Genomic DNA, 21,205 nt, shown 5'->3' with positions numbered 1-21,205 from the left:
ATACATCAAACAAACATGAAAAAAGTGTCCTGTGCATAAGTTATGGCACATTTTATGCTTTGTGTTTATGTATGTAGTTTTTCCCAAAATGTTGAATGTTAAATAGAAATCCTGCACTAAAATTTGAAGAAAAATGACATATTTCAGGGCGTCTCTGTAGATAAATTTGCAATTTGACAAAGGTTTTGCATACAACTGTACATGCCAACACAGCTGCCACTACTGTGAGTGAACAAGCAGGCTGATTACAGACGTCATTTATTCTGTTTATTTATAAACCATCAATTTTAAGAGGACATTGGCCGATGTTTTTAAACATTTTAAGCCTGCTGTAATTAGCTGTAACTACAAACAGGTGCCCAGATTCAGCCTCCACACTGACCCAGCTTCCATACAGATTATGGGCTTAACATGAAATCTGGACCAGAACGGGTTCACTTAATATTCAATTAAATTATTGTTAAAAAATAATTCAATAAATAACACATTAATTACAAGTTTATTAGTTATGTGCTCATAAGTGGGTGTAAAATATGTAGTATATATAAATTTTTAAACCTATGACATAGTGATTAATGTGTTAAGTATATAGTATAATTTGTATTACCTTGTTGCTTGTACAGAAGTGAAATATGTACACTGTAGAAGATTTACCATAATATTTGAAGTATTTATTTTACCTTATATTTTTTAAATGTTAGTTTGTTATTTTACAGAATCATGTTATAAAAGACTGGGCATTTAGAATGGAGCACTGGTTTACAGTAACATGTCAGACAATGCAATGCATGGTGAAAATTCTACACAGTAAAAAAAAATTACCATAAAATTTACAGTATTTATTTTAGCAATTTTTTTTAAATACTGATTTCTTATTTTAGAGATTCATACTGTAAAGTTCTAGGCATTTAGAGTGGAGCATTGGTTTACAGTAACATACCAGACAATGCATGGTGAAAAGTCTACACTAAAAAAAAATCATAAAATTTAGTTTTACTTTTTTTTACTGGTGAATTTGTGTTAATTTTACATTAGTTTTTTACAGTATAAGGAAAAACAGAAGAGCGACTGTTCCTCAGATGACTGAGAACCTCAGAGCAGTATGTGATCAGACTGTCAGCAAGAACAGTTGGTCCACATCTACATAAGGTTGGTTATTATAGTAGGACTTCAGTGCATTAACTCCTTATTACAAAGGCAAGAACTCATCCTAAACACCAGGGGCGTGAAAGCCATCAGCTCTGTTCTACATAGATGTAGAGAAAAGTGAGCTGGTCAGATGAGTCATCCTTCACCACATTCTCCACAAGTGGGAGAGTGCATGTGCAGCCTAGACCAACAGAACAGTACAGAATGTTCAGACGTACTCATGCTTCAGTCCCACTGGTGCTGTATGCGATGTGGGGGCATCTTGTGGCATGGTTTGGTTCCAATTAGTGAAGAGGAGTCAAACTGAGCCACTAAAAGGGCCATGTTAAAAATCTCAACTAATCCATGATCCAGAGAACGTCTGTGTTTTTATTTGACTTTTAAACAAGATATAAACCGAATTGGCCATTGCTTATTCAAAACAGACCAAAGCAACATAAGCACTTCTAGTAGACTTTGAAATATTACACGAATATTTGACGTGGGCATATAGTATAACACATATTACGTTGTAGTGCATTCTGGGCATTGTAGTGACGTGCATTGTGAAATTGGCTAATTTTAAAGGAGCAATTTATAACTTTTAGTTTAAAACATTTGATTTGACGTTTGTCAAAGACATCTAGTGAAGTCAGCATGCTAACCAGCTCGCCTCGACCTGTCCTGTCTCGTAATACCACTTTGTACCTCAAGAGGTGATACTGAGTCACTAGCATCAAATCTGCCCTCAGAACCACATGAGAGGATGGAGAACTATCATTGCCTGCTCCTGGTAATAAACCACACAGAAAAGAAGTGACATAAATAGAGGTTAAACAGAAGTTAACATTTCTTTTAATGTTTCCACTCTTTTCAGCTGTTGGTGAGTAAAGGCATGAAGTTTGACGTTGAACTTGAAACATTTCTTCTAGACTGGTAAGTGAACAGGGAGCGGAGTGTTGAGGGAGAAGTGGAGTATGAATTTGACATGTGGCTCCTCTTTCAAATCGCTCCTTTAATAGACAATTAAAATAATTTTGCAGGCTGAATATGTAAACACAAGGAACTTAGAAAGAAAGGTAACTGCAAACCAATACTGACTGATCACCTTCAACCTATGAAGAAACATCTCCATTCTGATGGGAGTGGCCGCTTCTATGATAACAATGACCTCATGCACTGGGCAAACAAATGGTTCGAAAAGTATGAAAATCGTTTGATATAAACACCCGTATTTGAAGTCCCTGCAGTAAAGGCTGAATAATGAGCCTTTGTTTGTAATAAGCGTGAGACTTTAATGGGTTAACATAACTTAAAACATGGGGGTTTTCACTCTTGCATGTGTACACTGTGGACTGATGTTACACTTCCCTCCCCACCATCATCATCAAACCAATTTGAGGGAATATCCTTTGGAAGAATGTTGTTCCATTCCTCCAGTACAGACTTGCAGAATCTATGCCAGCTTTTCTGGAGGCCCAACGCTGCTCTAAGACACTTTCTGATGTTTCTCCTGTTAATTTGTTGTCTGTCATCTACAGGCCCTGTGCTGAAGACTGACTGTAAAAGGCTCTAGTTATGAAAGTAACATTTGGAAGGGACACGCATAAAAAAGGGTGCCCGGAAAAAGAGGCGTGACTGAATATCGGAGTAGACGTTATTTTTGGAATGCCATGGGCGAACGACAGGAGCACCGCCCAGGCCTGCCTTCTGTCACCATGGCAATGGCTGTTTTAGAATGCAGCTGGATGGAAAAAGTCTGCAGGACAGACAGGTGGTACACAGGAGAGTCCCGTGGCGCAACGCCGGTGGTTTTTCCCATGATCACCCCTTCACTCCCTGCCGGCATTTCAAATGCTCATGTACACCCACTCTTCAAAAAACCCCTCACCTCACATAGAGGGTACAGGAATCCAGTTAGTGCCGTAGCAAATTTGGCTTTGACCCTCTACTCTTTGCGTTTGAGTGCAATAAAAAGAAAGTTTGGCTGAAGCGGAAAGTCTGAGATGAAGGCTAAGGCGAAGTGACAGAAGTCAAAAGGTGCGAGTGAGAATTATTCAACGATTAACACTAATATCTCTACAGAATCACTGCTGCTCTTTTAAGAATGGAAAGTGGCCTCGTGTTTTGAGTCAGATCGGTTATAAAATCTAGGTCATCAAAGCTGAGTTGGAGGATTCTCCGTTCGGCACATCCGCCACTGAATCATATCAGGGGGACGAAAGTCTTTCATGAATGTTAACTGAGGATGCTGTATAGTGAAGATGGTACTGTAAAACAGTCAGCTCACATACAGATCAGGGGTGGGCAATATGACGATATTTATCCTTTAGAGCACAATTAGTCAGTTGCATTTGATGCAGTTCTCTATGCGAAATGTTGAATAAAAACTATCGTACTCAAATCACTGTTTCAACTTATCAAATATCTGAAAAACTTATCAAATATCTGAAAATGTGATGTGCATCACTGTTGTCCAAAAAACAAACAAACAACAAAACAAAAAGAAAATACAAAAAAAAAAAAAAAATACTAAGCCTATTGGTCCATTCACAATATAAAGGGCAGCTGATATACATATATACACTCACCTGCCACTTTATTAGGTAGTTTATTAGTTGCTTCTTAACACAAATAGCTAATCAGCCAATCACATGGCCACGATTCAACGCATTTAGGTATGTAGAGGTGGTCAAGACAACTTGCTGAAGTGCAGACTGAGCATCAGAACAGGGAAGAAAAGGGATTTAAGTGACTTTGAACGTGGCGTGGTTGTTGGTGCCAGTTGGGCTGGTCTGAGTATTTCAGAAACTGCTGATCTACTGGGATTTTCACGCACAACCATCTCTAGGGTTTACAGAGAACGGTCAGAAAAAGAGAAAATATCCAGTGAGCGGTCAGTTGTGTGGACAAAAATGCCTTGTTGATGTGAGAGGTCAGAGGAGAATGGGCAGACTGGTTCCAGATGATAGAAAGGCAACAGGAACTCAAAAAACCAACCAACATCTCTGAGGAACGTTTCCAACACCTTGTTGAAAGTCTGCCACAAAGAATTAAGGCAGTTCTGAAGGCAAAAGGGAGTCCAACCTTTTACTAGCAAGGTATACCTATTAAAGCGGCCAGTGAGTGTGTATGTGTGTATATACATACATATATACACACACACACATATGTATACGTATATTTACATTTACATTTAGCCCCCTTTTCCCTGTTCGTCAGTGGTCAGAACCACGGAGCAGATACTATTTGGGCGGTGGATCATTCTCAGCACTGCAGTGGAGGTGCACTCATGTGGAGGTGCTGTGTTAGTGTGTGTTGTGCTGGACGGGCAATGCTGTGTCTGATGTTATATTTCTGCCATATTGCCCACCTCTAACACAAAAGAACGCCGGCCCTCATCGTGAATCAACCTAAATGGAAAAAGGAGTCACAAATATCTTTTAAATAATCATTTTTTTTATTCGTTTCGTTAGCAGAAAGCATACTGTATACATAAAATACCCTTGAGATTTCTATAAATATTTCATATTAGAGAAGATACAAGATTGAATTCACCGTGTGCCTTGATTGGGGAAAAAGAGAATACAATCAGCCTGGTTAGCAGAGCCAATGCAAAATAAGGCACAGGGACAAGGTCTCTTACACACGATCATGCATTCATATACAAGGAGAAGAAAGTATCCCAAGGTATCCATGTCACAATAAAGAACAAAACATTGGATATCGATATTAAGTGCATGCGTTAGAAAGACAATTTTTCATTCAACAGAAGAGAAGTGAGCCTTCGATAACAAGAGACCTCTCAGTTTTGGTCTTATACAGAACGTGTTTTTACATTTTGCCTCGTAGACAAATGGTTCCTAATCGCAGTCCTGTCTGTTTTAAATGGTTATGTATGCTCCTTGTTCAACACATTGAGCAGTTTTTAGGTCCGTCAGGTGTTTTGGAATACAGTTCTGGACTGGGATTAAGAAGCATTTCCCTACACGTCTGGCCTACACATGTTAGTGCACTCCTCTATTACCGACAGACTCTACACTATAGAAAACGTATCGATTACATGGTAAAATCCTTTGGTGTCGTGTCATTTATTGCTGGTCTTTGTCTCCGTAAACTGTACATCAACCCCCTTTATGACTACACATACTGTTGTATGCTTATTAAACTTTGTTATATTCTTCATAGACGTTAGATTTGTGTGCCATCACTGGAAAAAGAAGCCAACAGCAGATTCAGTTTCCAAAGCTGGGATCTTAGTTCAAAGCAAAAACGCTTTAACCGAAACAAAATTTTTTCATGTACCTAAAGCAATCCAGTCATATCTAGCCTCAGCCCTGCAGACCGACCATGTGAATCCCCAGGCTGGGTGGAGAAAACCCCTGCTTCAACGGCTGCTCCTCCTTATATATATATATATCGCTGTTGTGGGAAGAAAACATCTCCATTTTTGACGTTTTTCTGTTTTTGACATAATTTGAAATTACCTGTTACCCTTAATATTGTATGTAAATTTCACGATGAATGGACTAAAAGAAATGACCCCAAATGACTTGGGAAAAAAAGTCCGGTTCCATTGACTTACATTAAAAGTAACGTAGGTTTTTTCCTTCTTCTGCAAAGTTACCTATTTAGTGATACAAGGTTTTCTTTCAACAGCGATTTATACATATATATGTTTACATGAATAGGGTTAAGGTTGGGGTCAGTATTAGCTTCCCCAGCCATGCTAGCTTGTGTAAACGTCTTAGCATAGGGGTTAGCATAGCACAGAGGGGTACAGTGTGTGAAGCTCATGGCATCACATCTTTAGAAGTCATTTAAAAATTTCTCTACTAATATTTAGACTTTTATAAGTATTTAGAAGCTAGTAAGCAAGATATCCTCTCATTGTCCCCAGTGCTTTATAAAAATAGTTCAATGCTTTAACTTAAAAAGTAAGTAACCTGGTTGCCCTAAAGTTTTGAGTTCATTGAACTTCAAATTAGTTAACAGAATGTAAAACACATAATTGTAGCTTGGGTAGCTAACTTAGTGGGCTAACCTCTACTCTGGGGTTAGGTCTGCGGGCTGCAGCTAGATGCCACTTAAGCTATTGGTCAACTGTAGGACTGCTTTACCCAAACCTTGGAGCTAAGTGCCATTTCATATATACTTTGAGTGATGAGCAATGCTCTCTAACCACTGGGCTCTCATCAATGGTGTTCAGGTGTTCGGGTGGGGAGGTAGAGGTGGTCCAATTTCACTGAGAGACTACACACTATACAAGGAACAACAACAGATAATTAAGGCATATTTACAGCATATTAAACATACATATTTAAAGAAAAAGCGCTATAGACATCTTTATACGCATGTCATGGTATAAAAAAATGAAAAAAAAAAAAAAAAAAAATAAAACATGGTCTAAACACTGGTCTACTTTATTCACACACATATTTCTACACGTTTCCAGCCTTTCATATTTTCTGTAAACAAACAAGTGACTGAATCAAAAAGGTATAAAAAAAGAAGTGAATAAGAAGAATGGGATTGCATCCAGGTTTGTGCTTGCAGCAAGGCACTGCAGTATCTGTCCCGCATGATGAACAAGTGGGGACATTTCAGCTACTCTATTATTCTGACCCTGTCTAACAGCCTTGGTCCTGAACGACGGTACATACCACATAAGAGAGACTAGAGGAAAGTCTCTGTGAAATCTTGGTCCACAAAAGAGCAAAAGTTCTATTTAAGGCAAGAGCAGAAACAAATAAAAAAGGAGAACAGTCACTGACGGTGCTTTCGTGCACCTCGTTGAATTTAAGGCTTTTCATGTGAAACATTCAGTCAAGTGTAGTTGTTTTTGTCTCTTGTTGTCTTTCTTGTTGTCTCTTGAATTGTCGACTTTAAATGCCGGGACTCGGTGTCCAGGAGTGGACGGGTTCAGAGGGAAGACGTCTTGGTCCCTTCTTTCGTCATCGTCTCGATGGCCATCTACGAGTGACCGTGAGCGGAAGTGCTTGACAAGTCGTTCCTGATGATTTCATTGACTGTGAACACAAGACAAAACAGAACACAGCACGTTACTTCATTGAACACACCTGATTCAGCTCATCAGCTAATTAGCAAGGCCTTTATGAACTGAATTCAGATGAGGGTAAACACTAATATCTGTAGCACGTTGGCCTGGAAGGTCTCCATGCCTGACCATCTATAAGTGTAACAAAATTACATACCAATATTTCTTTTTAGTACTGCAATTTTTAGTACTGCAACTACAGTAATTTATGTATAATATAACACTAAACTTGTGCTTTGCACAGCATTTAAAGCTTGTAGTTTTTGCCAGCAACAATAAAAACAATGCAAATCAATATTAATTATTTCTCATGTGTAACTCTTTCAAACAAGTGGAGAAATTCTGTTAAAACTGTGCTCCTAACTTTCAAATCATACTACATTTGTGTTTGAAAGTAGGTTTTTATAGATGCTGTATTGCTTTTTATACTTTTGCCATGATTTTGTCCCAAAGGCAGAAGGTGCAGACTTCAACTTGTGTATATATTAGTGTAAATATAAATCATTTTGTGTAATTACAACAGCTGGGAGAAATAACAAATCTGAATGCTAGTGTATGTTATGTCAGTGTCTGTTTTCTCTAATAAGAAGAATTCAGAAGCTTTGGCTTTTAGCCCTAAACACTGTAGCCTAAAATAAATGATCAGAAAGACATTTAGACAGAACAGATTTATTAATTTACAGAAATTGTATTAAAAATTTACTGATTCGCCATGAGTACATGCAGGTTGGGCCAGCCCTAGTTATTACATTTGAATGGTACAGTAAAATGACAGTAATAGCTTTAGACCTATGAGTTAAAGCCTGATTTAAGAAGCATCAGCTGTAAATAATGATGAAGGAAATTTTTTTGCCTTTTGGGATGTTCTTTTACTTTTGTTTGAACTCCATGTGAGTCAACATCACGGAGTGGCAGGTTTGTCCTGGTGTGTGTTGTGCGCCCGCGCTTTTCCCACACTATTTCAGCCAGACTACAGAGTGTTTTTATCAGCTGTATTCTTTGGCTGGGTTTAGGGAAGTGACTACAAAGAATCTCTGTATGTCATAGATCGGGCAACCCCGAGAGTGCGGCTGCCCCTAAAAGCCCTGCACTGATAAGCATTAGCAACTGCAGCAGAAGCCAAAGCACTTGCCAGTAGAGATGCTAAATGTCCACATCAAAGACACAGGCCAGACGACTATATTAATTAATAAGGACATTTATCACATGCACTACTGCACAAAAGGCAGAGACCACAATTTATTTCATTTCCAGTCATAACGGCTATTAAATACAAGCTCCTTTGTCAAAGGAAATAAATAAACGATTAAAAGCTCCAGTGAAAATGGGCCTCCTAACCACCACCTGGAAGACGTAGTAGACACTAAAACTGTCCCCGTCGGATAAACAGCACTTAAAGCTTTCATTTTTGAGAGAGAGGAGAAAATCAAGCTGCTTGAGATCTGAAAAACATCCACAGGCGTTTCTTCCACTCTGAGAAGACAACTCACCGCTATGGGCCTGAAAGGATGTGTAAGTGTCAAGAAGGAAATACACAAAAAAGAGGAACATCTGCAAAATAAACAAAGAGGCTGCTGGTGCTCTCAGAACAGTGACCTGACCAGTTCAGACTTTAACAACATTGAATGTATTTCGGATGACTTAGATCAGGAGAAGTAGAAAATGCAACCAACTTCAAAGACTAAACATTAGAGAAAAAACATCCCTGCAAACGTCTTTGAAAAACTGAAATGAAGACTCGCGAAAAGAGTGGAAGCTGTAATAAAGCTGGACAATCAGATTAAGTTGCCTGGGTAATTTTCTGTTCATGTTTTCTACTTTTTCCCCCTGACATCAAAAAATGTATAATTTATACTCAACGGCTGTTTTCACTTGAAGTTAAAGTAAGCGTGGTCTCTGACTTTTTCACAGTACTGTACGTACAGCTTATGTTTCATTTGTCATTAACGTGGATCTTTATATTAACAGACCACCAACAACAATGCCTTATCAGCTCCTCCAGACAGGGCATGCACACACATACACACTCCTCTCTTGCATGTATGCACAGAGCTCAGAATCCGTTTTCCTATATTAGGGTAGTCCCAGTGGAAAAGTGCAGGCTGAGCCAACACTGCTGGCTGTTTGTACCTGCTGCTCGGAGCAAAACAGGCATTTACATGCCGAGCTCATTTTGTTCGTCCCCTTTTGCATCAAACAAAACAAACCACAAAACCAGGATAATAATTACATGATCAAACTTTAATGTTCCTCTAGAAAGGCTTGGATATATAAAGAAGCACAAACAGCCTCAGGTAATATGGAGCACACTGCAAAAAAAATCACCACCTCAGCAGTACAAAGTGCAAAAAAAAGAAAGAAAGAAAAAAAGGCTTTGTTTCGGAGGAAAAGCGTTTGCTTTCTTTTCACTCTTGTCGGTCGCGGCAACGGTCGGGCCTTCTCCGAAATTTTCACACCTACACTGCAACCACAACACTGCACTGTTTAGCTTTATCAACTAATACTTTCCACTTCCAAGCCCTCAGCTTTTCCACTGATACAAAAAGTATGAGAGCTGGAAAATAAAATGAGAAAAAAAAAAGAAATAAAAAAGTATGAGAGATTTACGCCAGAAAGGTGTCCAGAGGTCTCTAATCGCACTGTGTTGACATTCAGAAAGGCGCTGAAACAGGATGTTGTAAACTGTTAAACCTCAAAGCTACAAGTGAGCCTAATTATAGCTCCCTATTAATAATATCTATGTGGTCGCCAGCTTGTTTATCAAGACAATCGTGCAGATTACGAAAAATATGTACAGATGGGATTGTTATGACAAAATGAGATGAAATTGTCAGATGTTGAGGTGTTACAGAAGCCAAATGCAGTCACTTGGGGTCAAATCCAGTCGTGCCCTGCTTAGCTCACCTGATGCAATCCATTGTAACAATCTCCCGCATTAATAAATAATAGGAAACAGGTTCATTCTTATAGGCTTAAACAATAGGTCCTAAATGTAAAGATAAAGCACTGTTCTCAGCTGTGTAGTGTAAAATCTCATTTATTCTCAATTGGAAGCCTATCAGTTTAAGCATTATCTTGCTGTACACCATCGATGATGTAATATTTGCTGAAGTTCATTGTTTAATGACCGGACTAATTAATTGTTTCAATGTCCTACAGTTGATTACAGTGTGAATGTCAAGAAAAATCAGAAAAAGTGGGCTGCCATCAGTGATAAACAAGAAGCAAAGGAAACAAACAACTGGGACGAAAACATAAAAAATGGGCTGCCAAATGATTTCAATTCTTCAATGTGATTAAGTGCATTATTTGTGTAGTTAATTTTGATTAATTGCAATCGTCTTATCTGCTCCACTTTGACTCTAAAGAAATGTTTCCAGTTTATAAGCACTGCATTTTTGTTATAGCTATAAGTGGACAAAATAAGCATCATCACAAGCTATTACTTTCAATACTATTTCAACAGCATTATTTTATAGGATAGATACAGTGATGAAATGGAGCTTTCCACTGTGCTGATGCTTTTGTTAGTTCACTGCTTGCTGATTTTTCCCATGGGTTGACAACAAGCAGCTCAGGAGGCGTACGCGGCTCCACAGCAGATTTAGACTTTTAGGTAAAAATAAAATAATCCTCCTTTGCAGTAAAATAAAGCTCTGCTGGTCGTTCTAACACAGTTCTCACAGGAAATGGCCTTAAACGCTGGAGGTAATGTAGAACTGCTAATTCACCCTTCAACCCTGAAGGTTGGCATGCAGAATGCTTGTCACCATAGCAACATCTTGTCTAGCTAGTAGCTAATGAAAAGGCAAAAGAGAAATATTTAAGAGGAACATTGATAATCTGGAGACCAATGGACTCATTTGCACTTATAATCACGCCAGCTAGTTTCCTGATACATTTAATCTCAATCAAGAAACTGTCAAACACTTAAAAGTCTCTCTTTTTTTCAGCTTCTTGGTCGACCATCCCATTCCACCTTAAAAGGTGCAGCTGTTACATTTTGGCGCCTCAGGCACCATTTAAGGTACAATGAGAAATTGAAGCTGGTGAATGACATGCTGACTCTGGCCTCATAAAAAGATGAATGTTGAGAAACATTTTACAAGAAGCTGTCCTACTTTTGAGAAAAAGATTCCTGCCAGAGATGTGAGAAAAAAGCGGCTATAGCTGAGCTAAAACTTACGGCAAAGTAAGTCTGTGTTTTCATTAATAATATATTTTTTAGCTTGTACTAGTACTTTCTTGGCTTTCTTGCTGTTAGACAATGAGGCAAATTCACACTTCCACCCACATCCACACCCACACATACACACCTATATGCAAGCTTGGCTTCAGACTGAGCATCTCTGAGTGTGACAGAACACAGAGGGTTTGCTTTATTAAAACATGCTTCATTCCTGCAGCGTGCCAGTCTGTGATACTGTCACTGCCAACACACACACACACGTGAGTACAGGGAGTACAGCCAACCCCTCCCTGCCAGTTTTCCCTTTGGGTGTGGTCCATCAAACCCAAACCTGTCCAAGGCATCTTTTAATCTCCTCCTCCACGCAGGGAACAGTGACCCGCCACTGACGTTCACTCCTCTAAAAATACACTGCGCGGGAATTCCGGTTCTGCCCCATTTGACCAAAGCAACAACTTACTTTACTGCTATGACTCTGGTGCACTGTCAGCATTGATGTCACCTCGCTCAGTTTCCATCACCTGTGTACATGCAATGCAAGCTTTCACAGCACTGGAAAAAGTCTGAACACAGATAACAGAACCACAGACAATACGTGAACAGGAATCACTTCTCTTCTGCTGCAGAGTCAACAGCTCCCTGATTCCACTCCGGTTTGTGCACTAGAAACCACAGTTTTGAAGGCATTCATGCACTGTGTGGGTTGAATGAAGACTCTGAGAGTCAATTCAGCACTACAAGTCAATCCAACACGGTATGAGTCAAGTGAATACTACATTGTAGAAAGGTGAACAGGGAAGAAGTTGATGTGAAGAGTTGTTGAGGTTTGAGTTGACGTAAAAAGCTGCTTTTGTTCATGTAAACACCATGTGTCAAAAACAAGGCCTGTGGGTGAAGTCAGGCCCGAGACACTATCCTACGCGGCACACAAAATTATTTCAATTTAATTTTTTTATTTTATTTAATTTTTCTATTCTTATTAGCCCATTTCACCCCGAGATGCACTACAGTCCCCAGCATGCATTGCAACATAGTTTATGTTCCAAAACCCCAACAACCATCAATGGACCAGCGGTTCCACCAAAAAGAAAAGATGCCTGGTGTCTAGTTTAATCAAACAGGCAGTTTAAAAAAACTATCTAATACAATTCATTTTTTATTTAGAATCATTTCTGAATAAGGATTCAATGCCTATTTGGCTAAATGGATTGTAAATGTAAAAAGTAAAAATGCAATAAAAACACAGCTGGCCCACAGATGTGACACCCCTGATTGAACTTCAATTTTGTTCTGTGCCATTTCTATCAATAATTACATAAACTACTTTTTTAGACTAAACTAAACAACCATTTCTTACAGACAGGGCTGTCAATATTGATTGTTATAAATTGAACATTCTACTGATTATTTTGAAAAACAATTGAGAAATGGACTTAAAATGGACAGACGTAAGCAAACAATAATAAACCATGCACACACTAAAAAATGGCTTGTCAGTTCAACCTCAAAAACATCACTTGCGATCTAATTGAACTGTTTTTCTCCAACTCAGTAACTTGAAAGGAACAATGCGAAGCAAAACTTTAGCTTAGATGAAGAAGAGTATTTTACATTACTTCAAACCTCAAAACCACTTCAAATCCACCATTTACAGTCGAATTTTTCAAAGATTCTAAAAATATAAGCGAGCAAAGATGTATGACACAAACATGCATGCAGATGAAGGTTTCCATTATGTTCTGTATTTAAAATGTATTCAGAATTTAAAATATGCATTCATTCATGCAACAGGACAACTAATCACTGATGGTTCTTCAAGAAGGTAATATTTCTATTAGTATTATTTTTTTTTTTAATAGATGAATCATGTTTAATCACTTAATTATGGCAGTCTGAGTGAACATGAGTGATCCTCCTGTCTGTGAAAATGAAAAAAAGACAGCTAAAAAGTAACTATGTGTAACAATCAGCAGCCAAGAATGATCCAAACTAAGGTTACAGGAGATACAGCCCCTCTAAGAACTGATAACGCTCTATCCCAGCTTTTCATCACTGTTGTTCCAAGATGAGTGGGAGATTACGAGAGAGGATTGAAAACAAGCCCTTTCTGAGAGCGCCGGAATGACGAATCATGGAAGTGAAAAGCTCAAGACAAGCGTAAGCACCACCACCCAGATCTTCTTTCAAATACAGGGCTTGAGACAGCTCCAGCTTTATTTTACACGTCTTAGAACCAACAATACTGGACAAATGGAGTGCAGGAACTAATCGAGTGGGAGAAAGAAAGGAGAGGGGAAAAAAGAGAGGGGAAAGCCTGTGGTTGATAGAGATGGATGGCCATCACGCCTGGACAATCCTTAGCATGAAACTTGATTCTGGTGATGAGCGAGAGGAGAAGCTGACTGGGGCTTTTTAAATCAAGCATGATGAGTTCAGCAGCGAAGACACAAATCACCAGGTCCATCACCATATAGCAGAGACATATTTCATGGGCTGAGTTAGAAGGTATAACTAGGTTTAACGCTTAGGTTCTATTTCCCTTACAATAAATACCTGCCTTATGTCAACAGGGTAAGAAAGGTAGTTTAGATTAACTAACATTTCAATATTCAAGCAAAAAAGACAAACAAGATATGAATGAACATCAGCAAAGAACCACTGACCAAAAATATGACCACTGTATTTTTTCCATTCCTTGTTTTTTTCATTAATTTGGTAGAAATCCAGAAGAAAGTTCTGTCTGCATATGAGAGAAACCGTCTGTCAAATATCTCCCGAAATTCAACAGCATATTTCTAGCCGCTCTGCAAGATCAACATATACCACCAGCATTTTTGCCCTGAAATCGTATATGTTCAATGGAAGGGCAGCTTTCACAGAAATGCTTTAACCTTGTTTGAACTGCCCGTGAAATTGATTTGGCAAAGGAAGCTTAACTCTGAATTTGATGCTGTAGGAGAAGGGCAATTGAATTTCCTGCTACATATTACTTATTGTTTCCCCACAATATCAAATCTGCTCTCGCTTTCAGCTGAAACGCTAATGGGCTATTCACAGCCTCCCACGCACCGAACCGCGGCAGGGAGGCGGCCCCGGGAGCGAACATGCCAACTCTTGCCTTAACCCCATAGTGGAGAACATTAGAGGGTTAAGAAAGCACACATACATACACTCAGAGCACATTCTCCTGGATCAGTGACTAACCTACTGTTGCTATAAATTTCAACAAAAACAGTCCGACAGATGCGCATGAGCGGCAGATCACGTTCAGAAAAAGTGTTGATGCAGAAAAGTCTGTGCTGCCCATGTGGAAGCGTTCAGCTGAGAGGCTGACAGCATGGAGAAAAACGAGAGAGGGAGAGAGAGAGGAGGGAAAGTTTGTTTTAAAATGGCTTTGAATAAACCTAGTGTGTGTGTGAGTGAGAGTGAGAGAGAGAGAGAGAGAGAGAGAGAGTGGGAGAGAGGGAAAGGGGCATGAGCCACGCTGGCAGGCAGTAAAGCCTTGGATCCTGAAGGAGTTTCCCCAGGCCTTTGCTTCTGCTACAGCTCTCCATCAGACAGAAGAGGGGGAGGGTGAAGCCTCCAGCAGCTCTAATGTCCAGAGCGCACTGACCCACCAAACGCCAGCAACCTCAGATGCTGGGCTGGTGTGCCATAACTGCCTGTGATTCTTGATAGTTCAAAGTTGGACATGAGGACACTTGATTTGCCGCACCTGAAAGTTACTCTTACCCTCACCTAATGAGAGAGCAAACATATGTTTGTACAATATACAACCATATAAAGTGTTTTAGTAACAAAATACAGTGTCACACTATAAAATACCTTTTTAAAAACTTAATTAAATACCTACTCCTCTTCTTTCATGCAGTACTGTGTGGATAGTGCAATGTTATCTTGGTTAATGTGTATATGTTGTGCTATGTGAGTGTCTGACTTTGACTCTCCTCCTTTTTACCTGTGTAAATAAAAATGATTTGATTTATTTGAACGTCATTCTGTCTTTTTGGCCCACCTCAAACATTGCACATTCAGGGGCCTCTGCTTTTGGATGTTTATCCCATTCTCACTTTTCTAAAATGCTCTCCCCCATTCTTCATGATCTAGAATTCAACCCCCATTCATACTTGTATAGACTCTCTAATTCATTGTGCTCTAGAATGTTTTCCTCACTCATATTTTTCTAGAATTTTATCCTCCATTCATACTGTTCAATGTTATTATCCCCATTCACATGGTTCTAGTACGTTTTCCCCCATTCATACTGTTCCAAAACATTTTTACCTATTCATGCTAGTCTTAAATGTAATCTTCTATTCACGCTGTTCTAGAAGTTTCTTTACAAAGTTTCAATCTTAAACTTACTGTTTCAGTCTGTTAACTAGCTAACTAGCTTGAACTGCTAACAAGGTTGGGGAAATAGCAAATGTGACTGTGAAAGTACTCAACTCTGACCCTAAACTTAAACATCTTTATTTTGAAGAAGATACTTACACTAGCTAAGGTGGTTTGGGAGGCTAAACAAGTCTCTTATCTTAACCGTAGCAATTTATATCAGCCCAAACAGGGCCTTCTCCTACCCAGCCTAGGGCTTCACACTGGTGTCTAGTTATGCTAGAGGTGGATACTTTGTTGGCGAATATTAGGTGGGTGTCATGGCTTTAAACAACCAATTTGATCCTTATCTGCCAGGTCGTCCAGTCATGTGACTAAGGGACGGGCTCTGGTGCTCCACTTGTTTCAGTGAGGCTGAAGCTGAGGCAGTGTACTGTATGAAGAAACTAAGTGCGCTGCGAGTCTCTTGAGCCTGATCAATTACAACTGTTGCCAGGGTGAGTGAGGAAACCCAGGAGACACCGGAGTCTGCTCGACCCAGACAAGAAAGAAAGAAAAACAAACCCCCACACAACATACACGCACTGCGAATTAGACTCACCGCTGCCGAGATTGTGAGAACACTAGAAAGACACGGCCTCCAAAATTAGACGGCCAATCTAACAACAACAGTTCCCCCTCTGCGGCACTGCAAAGGAAGACGTGTTTAGGTTGGCTGGGTTTGAAACAGGCCCTTTTCTTTTGATCCGCTGTGCTCTGGTGTGTCTCCCTATCGCACTCGTCTTTTCCTCCCTCCGTCTCTCTGCTATCTCCCCCTCCCTCCTCCCGCTCTGCTCACTTCCTCTCTGTCCCGAGGGGAGGTGGGGTGCGTGTCGGGTGGCCTCTGTGGGAGGGTGTGTGGTGGGGAGGGTGTTTACATGGTTAGGCTTTCTCTCCTGTGCCCTAATCAGAGATGTGCAGAAATGATTCAAAATTTGCTGCACTGCACACGTGCACAAATCCATTTCTGAAGCCTTTTCACAACAGTCAATTACGGCCACACCTTCCTATCCTTGCTAGCCTTTTACATCACTGGAATGAACATAACAGTAACAAAACAAGGTCTCAGAGTCTTAAACATGATATTCTGAAGTCTAAAGTTTCGCATTGGAGCAAGAAGGCTAATACAGTTAACAACCAAGATAAGTAATGTACCAATTAACCCAGCAATTAACACCACATACTTAAACATCATCATTAGCAAACTTAACTTAAACTATATCAAGTTGTTTAGAGGTCCTAGATAGACATGGGTTTGTGATTTCTGGCACTGTGTGAAAGATTGAGTGCGTTTACATGCACTTAATAATCCGATAACTGCAGAAGATCTGATTTTGTCAGTAATCCATTCAATGCATTTACATGCACTTCAGTAATCAGATAATGGGGAAACTCCAGGTCTACATGAGTCAAATTTCAGTAATCAGATTTCTGCTTGGCAACCAGCCAATAAACTCACACAAGAAGATGTGATGTAAACGTGAGGTAAAACTCAACCTTAATACTGCGGCTTTGTTTTTTAAACATCGCGTGACTTTACCTGAAAATATGAACATACATCGTCTAGAAGATGAAGAATATTTAAATTCTTAATTTTGTCAAGCAGGTTATTGGTTTTAGGGTCACTCCAAAAATGTTTTGCTGCATCTTACGGCAACGCTGCTCGCTTATTTCCGGTACCGTGGTCAGACTGAGAAATCCGAAAGAAATCAGAGTAAGAGTTTACATGCACTGAGAAACCTGATTACTGAGCTAAAATCCAGCCCTCTTTGTCAGATTTCTTAATCGGAATTCCAGACTGTACTCCGATCTAAGAATTTGGAGTATGCTGTTTACAATTAATTAGCTTGATTATGGCTTCTACTACTGTCTTTAGCTACACAACATACCTCCGTGTTGTAGCTGCATTGTAAAACTAAAGAAAACTTTAAAAAACAATTGTCTACATTTGGGAAAGGGGGGAACAATTGATTTAACATGGCTTCTTGCCTGAATAAACAGGGTAACTTCTCAACTCCCACTTTGCTGAGTCTTTGCCATGGACGTAAAGGTATGTCTGGGTGATGAGATATGGGTTAAAGATTAGAAACGTCTGTGCTGCCTCAGTCAGTAAAGGTTCATGGCAAAACCTCTGCGGCCATCAGATAAGCCGCGTTTGATGAATACTGACCTGGAAAGCCGTTCGGCAACAGCGGCTGCGAGAAGCGGATAGTCATCTCGTGTTCAAATATGGAGGAAAAGCAGGAGCATATTGAAGCAATCACGTTTTGGTACGCTATAAATGTCTGAGTGAGAATTTGGCACTACACCTGCGTTTAAATGGGGATTTATGACATCAGTATTTGTACTCTGCCTCTTTAAATCACCTGTACGCTGTCAGTCTTAATGTCAGATTTCAAATCACAGGTTTTTCCTCCTTATATAAAATACTTATATATGCTGCAATTGCTGCTTCCAAAAAGGCTTACATCAGAGCGAGTTTTATTGGTCTCTATCCATCACCGAGCGAGTGCTTGGAGGTGCCTTAGCCGTCTAACTGAGCAGAGGCTCTTGGCTGGCCGCCTCAAGCCTGACCCCTTCTCTCTTTCCAGAGAGAGACGAAGCTGTGGGACGAATTTTATCACATAAGTCTATGAGGACTCTAAGTTCATCTCCTTGGCTTGGGTCATGACCTCTTTGGGGTCACGGAGTTGTGCAAGTGCAAAGCCACTGCTTATAAGATGGACTACAGTAGAGTTAATGCATGATCTGTTTTTCTGATATCAATGGTGCATAATATCATTATAATAACAAGGATATTATTCACATCTCCAAAGTTCAGTCTTAGAAGTTGGTTGCATTTTCTGCTTTTAACAATCCAAGGTATCCCAAACACATGTCGAGGTCTGGACTCTGAGGTGGCCAGTACATTGATCTGCGAAGACCAGCAGCTTTTTTGCTTGAGTTACAAATGTTTTTCTATTTTGTCCATTTTCTTTTCTTATTGACAGCTACACATCCTTTTGCACCCATAGCTTGAGTTTCCCCTCTCTCTCTCAAAGATGAAGTGCTGTATATCTGATGGGGACAGCTTTGGTGGTCTATGAGGTCTTGCAGGTGGTTGTTAGGAACCACAATTTTATGTCCTTTTTAATACTTTTTTGAACTCAAAACCCTGAATGATTTATAGCTTGTGTTAAATTACAGTTTTCACTGGAAATTAATAAGCAAAGGGCACTCTGACTTTTGCACAGTACCACATCTCTCTCTCTCTCACTCTATGTACATATATGTGTGTGTGTGTGTGTGTGTGTGTGTGTATGGCAGTTCAATGAAGTCCCTACAATATCACACTATCATTAAGCCTCTAAAGAAACACGCTGCACTGATGCTGTGCCTAATGGCTTATGAAGCCAGCAGAGAGTTGTGGATGTTGAGATGGCTGGGATATTTTCAGGCCATCTGCTGGTGTTCCCCCATACTTTTCATACCATTGCTCTTGGATTGGCTTTTTCCACTGCTCTCATCAGTCTCTTTTTGGATTGCTTTAAATGCCTATATCAGTCCTACATCTGGACTCTCTGAAATACCCATTCAGCATCAGACAACCATTGGAATCCACTAGAGACTACTGAGCATCTGCTTCAACTACTACACACACACACACACACACACACACACACACACACACACACACACACACACACACGTACACACACACACAAACATGCCTAGATTAAAACCAAGGATAGACATATTCCTGCCTATCACAGCTCCTAACGGAGACAACAGATCCCTGACTCCAAACACTCGCACACACACACGTGTATCTGCATCAATATGGCACTGTCATGTGTAAATCACAGCCGTGCCTTCAACAGGTTATGGCCATACGATTTCATCACCTGTAAATTTAATACTGAATCTGGCTCTATGTGCTTTCTTTCTGAATGCCTTAGCAGAGGTAGAGACCATGATTCCAATATAAATCTTGCAGCTTTAACATAAACACTAATGTCAAGGCTCCACGCTCAGAGAGTTCCCCACAGGCCCTATTTCACAAAAACAACATGCTCAAGCCCTTTGCCACGATTATAGGCATTCCATGTGGAAGATGGATGACTGGACTACATGTCAACTGGCTATAATAACTGAGTAATTGTGGATTAATAAAGAGATCACAACAAAATTTTCTGGAAATACTGACCGATAAACTTAAAGTAGGATCTTCCCTGTCCTGTTGCTTTGTATATAATGCCCCAAACACAGCAGGTACTATTTGGGTAGTGGATCATTCTCAGCACTGCAGTAACACTGATGTGGTGGTGGTGTGTTAGTGTGTGTTGCGCTGGTCTGACTAGATCAGACACAGCAGTGCTGCTGGAGTTTTTAAACACCTCAGTGTCACTACTGGACTGAGAATAGTCCACGAATCAAAAATATCCAGCCAGCAGTGTCCTGTGGGCAGCATCCTGTGACCACTGATGAAGGACTAGAGGATGACCAACACAAACTGTGCAGCAGCAGATGAGCTATCGTCTCTGACTTTACATCTACAAGGTGGACTGTCAAGCTAGGAGTGTCTAACAGAGTGGACAGAGAGTGGACACAGTGTTTAAAAACTCCAGCAGCACTTCTGTGTCTGATCCACTCAGACCAGCACAGCACACACCACCACCACGTCAGTGTTACTGCAGTGCTGAGAATAATCCACCACCCAAATAGTACCTGCTCTGTGAGGGTCCATGGGGGTCCTCCATGGGGGTCCTCCATGGGGGTCCTCCACTGAAGAACAGGGTAAAATGGGGCTAACAAAGTATCAGAGAAACAGATGGACTACAGTCTGTAACTGTAGAACTACAGAGTGCAGCTATACAGTAAGTGGAGCTGATAAAATGGACAATGAGCGTAGAAACAAGGAGGTGGTCATAACGTTATGCCTGATCTCTATCTATCTATCTATCTATCTATCTATCTATCTATCTATCTATCTATCTATCTATCTATCTATCTATCTATCTATCTATCTATCTATCTATCTATCTATCTATCTATCTATGTCTAGCATTTATTATTTTTTACTTTTACTTTTCAGATTTCATTTCTCTAATTCTAGCGACTTGCTGCAAAAGAACAACCGTGCAATTTATAAATTCATATTTTTGCTTCAGGTATAAAGAACTCTTTTTTTCTCTGAAGTGCAGGACGAATGCATCAGAAATGAGCCCGTCTTTAAGCAATTCATATTTTTTATGAGTTACATAACTAAAAATAAGAAGTACAACAGTGGACCGGACACTTTTATGAGCTAAAGACTCATTGAGATTTAAAACATGTCTGATTCATCAGCAAATGATAATACACTAAACTGTCAGACACATGAAGACAAGGCACTGAACCGAAGCCCACTAACTCTCTAAGCTAAAGGTGGCCCGAAAAAGTGAAAAGAGGAACTTAGAGTATTAATTTCTTTCATT

The 21,205-nt window shown here is 39.9% G+C and overlaps 1 protein-coding gene across 3 annotated transcripts in view; it reads right to left on the bottom strand.

The window, feature by feature from the left end:
- Positions 1-5,704: 5,704 nt before the first annotated feature.
- LOC108435486 (nuclear factor of activated T-cells, cytoplasmic 1-like) overlaps positions 5,705-21,205 on the bottom strand; it is a 79,927-nt gene continuing 64,426 nt past the window's right edge. For all 3 annotated transcript variants that reach the window (XM_017711366.2, XM_017711364.2, XM_017711365.2), the window contains one exon: positions 5,705-7,157. In XM_017711366.2, coding sequence (XP_017566855.1) covers positions 7,102-7,157 — 56 coding nt within the window. In that variant the 3' untranslated portion in view covers positions 5,705-7,101. The remainder of the gene's footprint in view (positions 7,158-21,205) is intronic.

The sequence above is a fragment of the Pygocentrus nattereri genome, chromosome 19 (genome assembly GCF_015220715.1).
Source record: "Pygocentrus nattereri isolate fPygNat1 chromosome 19, fPygNat1.pri, whole genome shotgun sequence".
NCBI classification, from domain to species: domain Eukaryota; kingdom Metazoa; phylum Chordata; class Actinopteri; order Characiformes; family Serrasalmidae; genus Pygocentrus; species Pygocentrus nattereri.
Note: the sequence above shows the minus strand (reverse complement) of the source record. Positions and strands in the feature narration are given on the sequence as shown.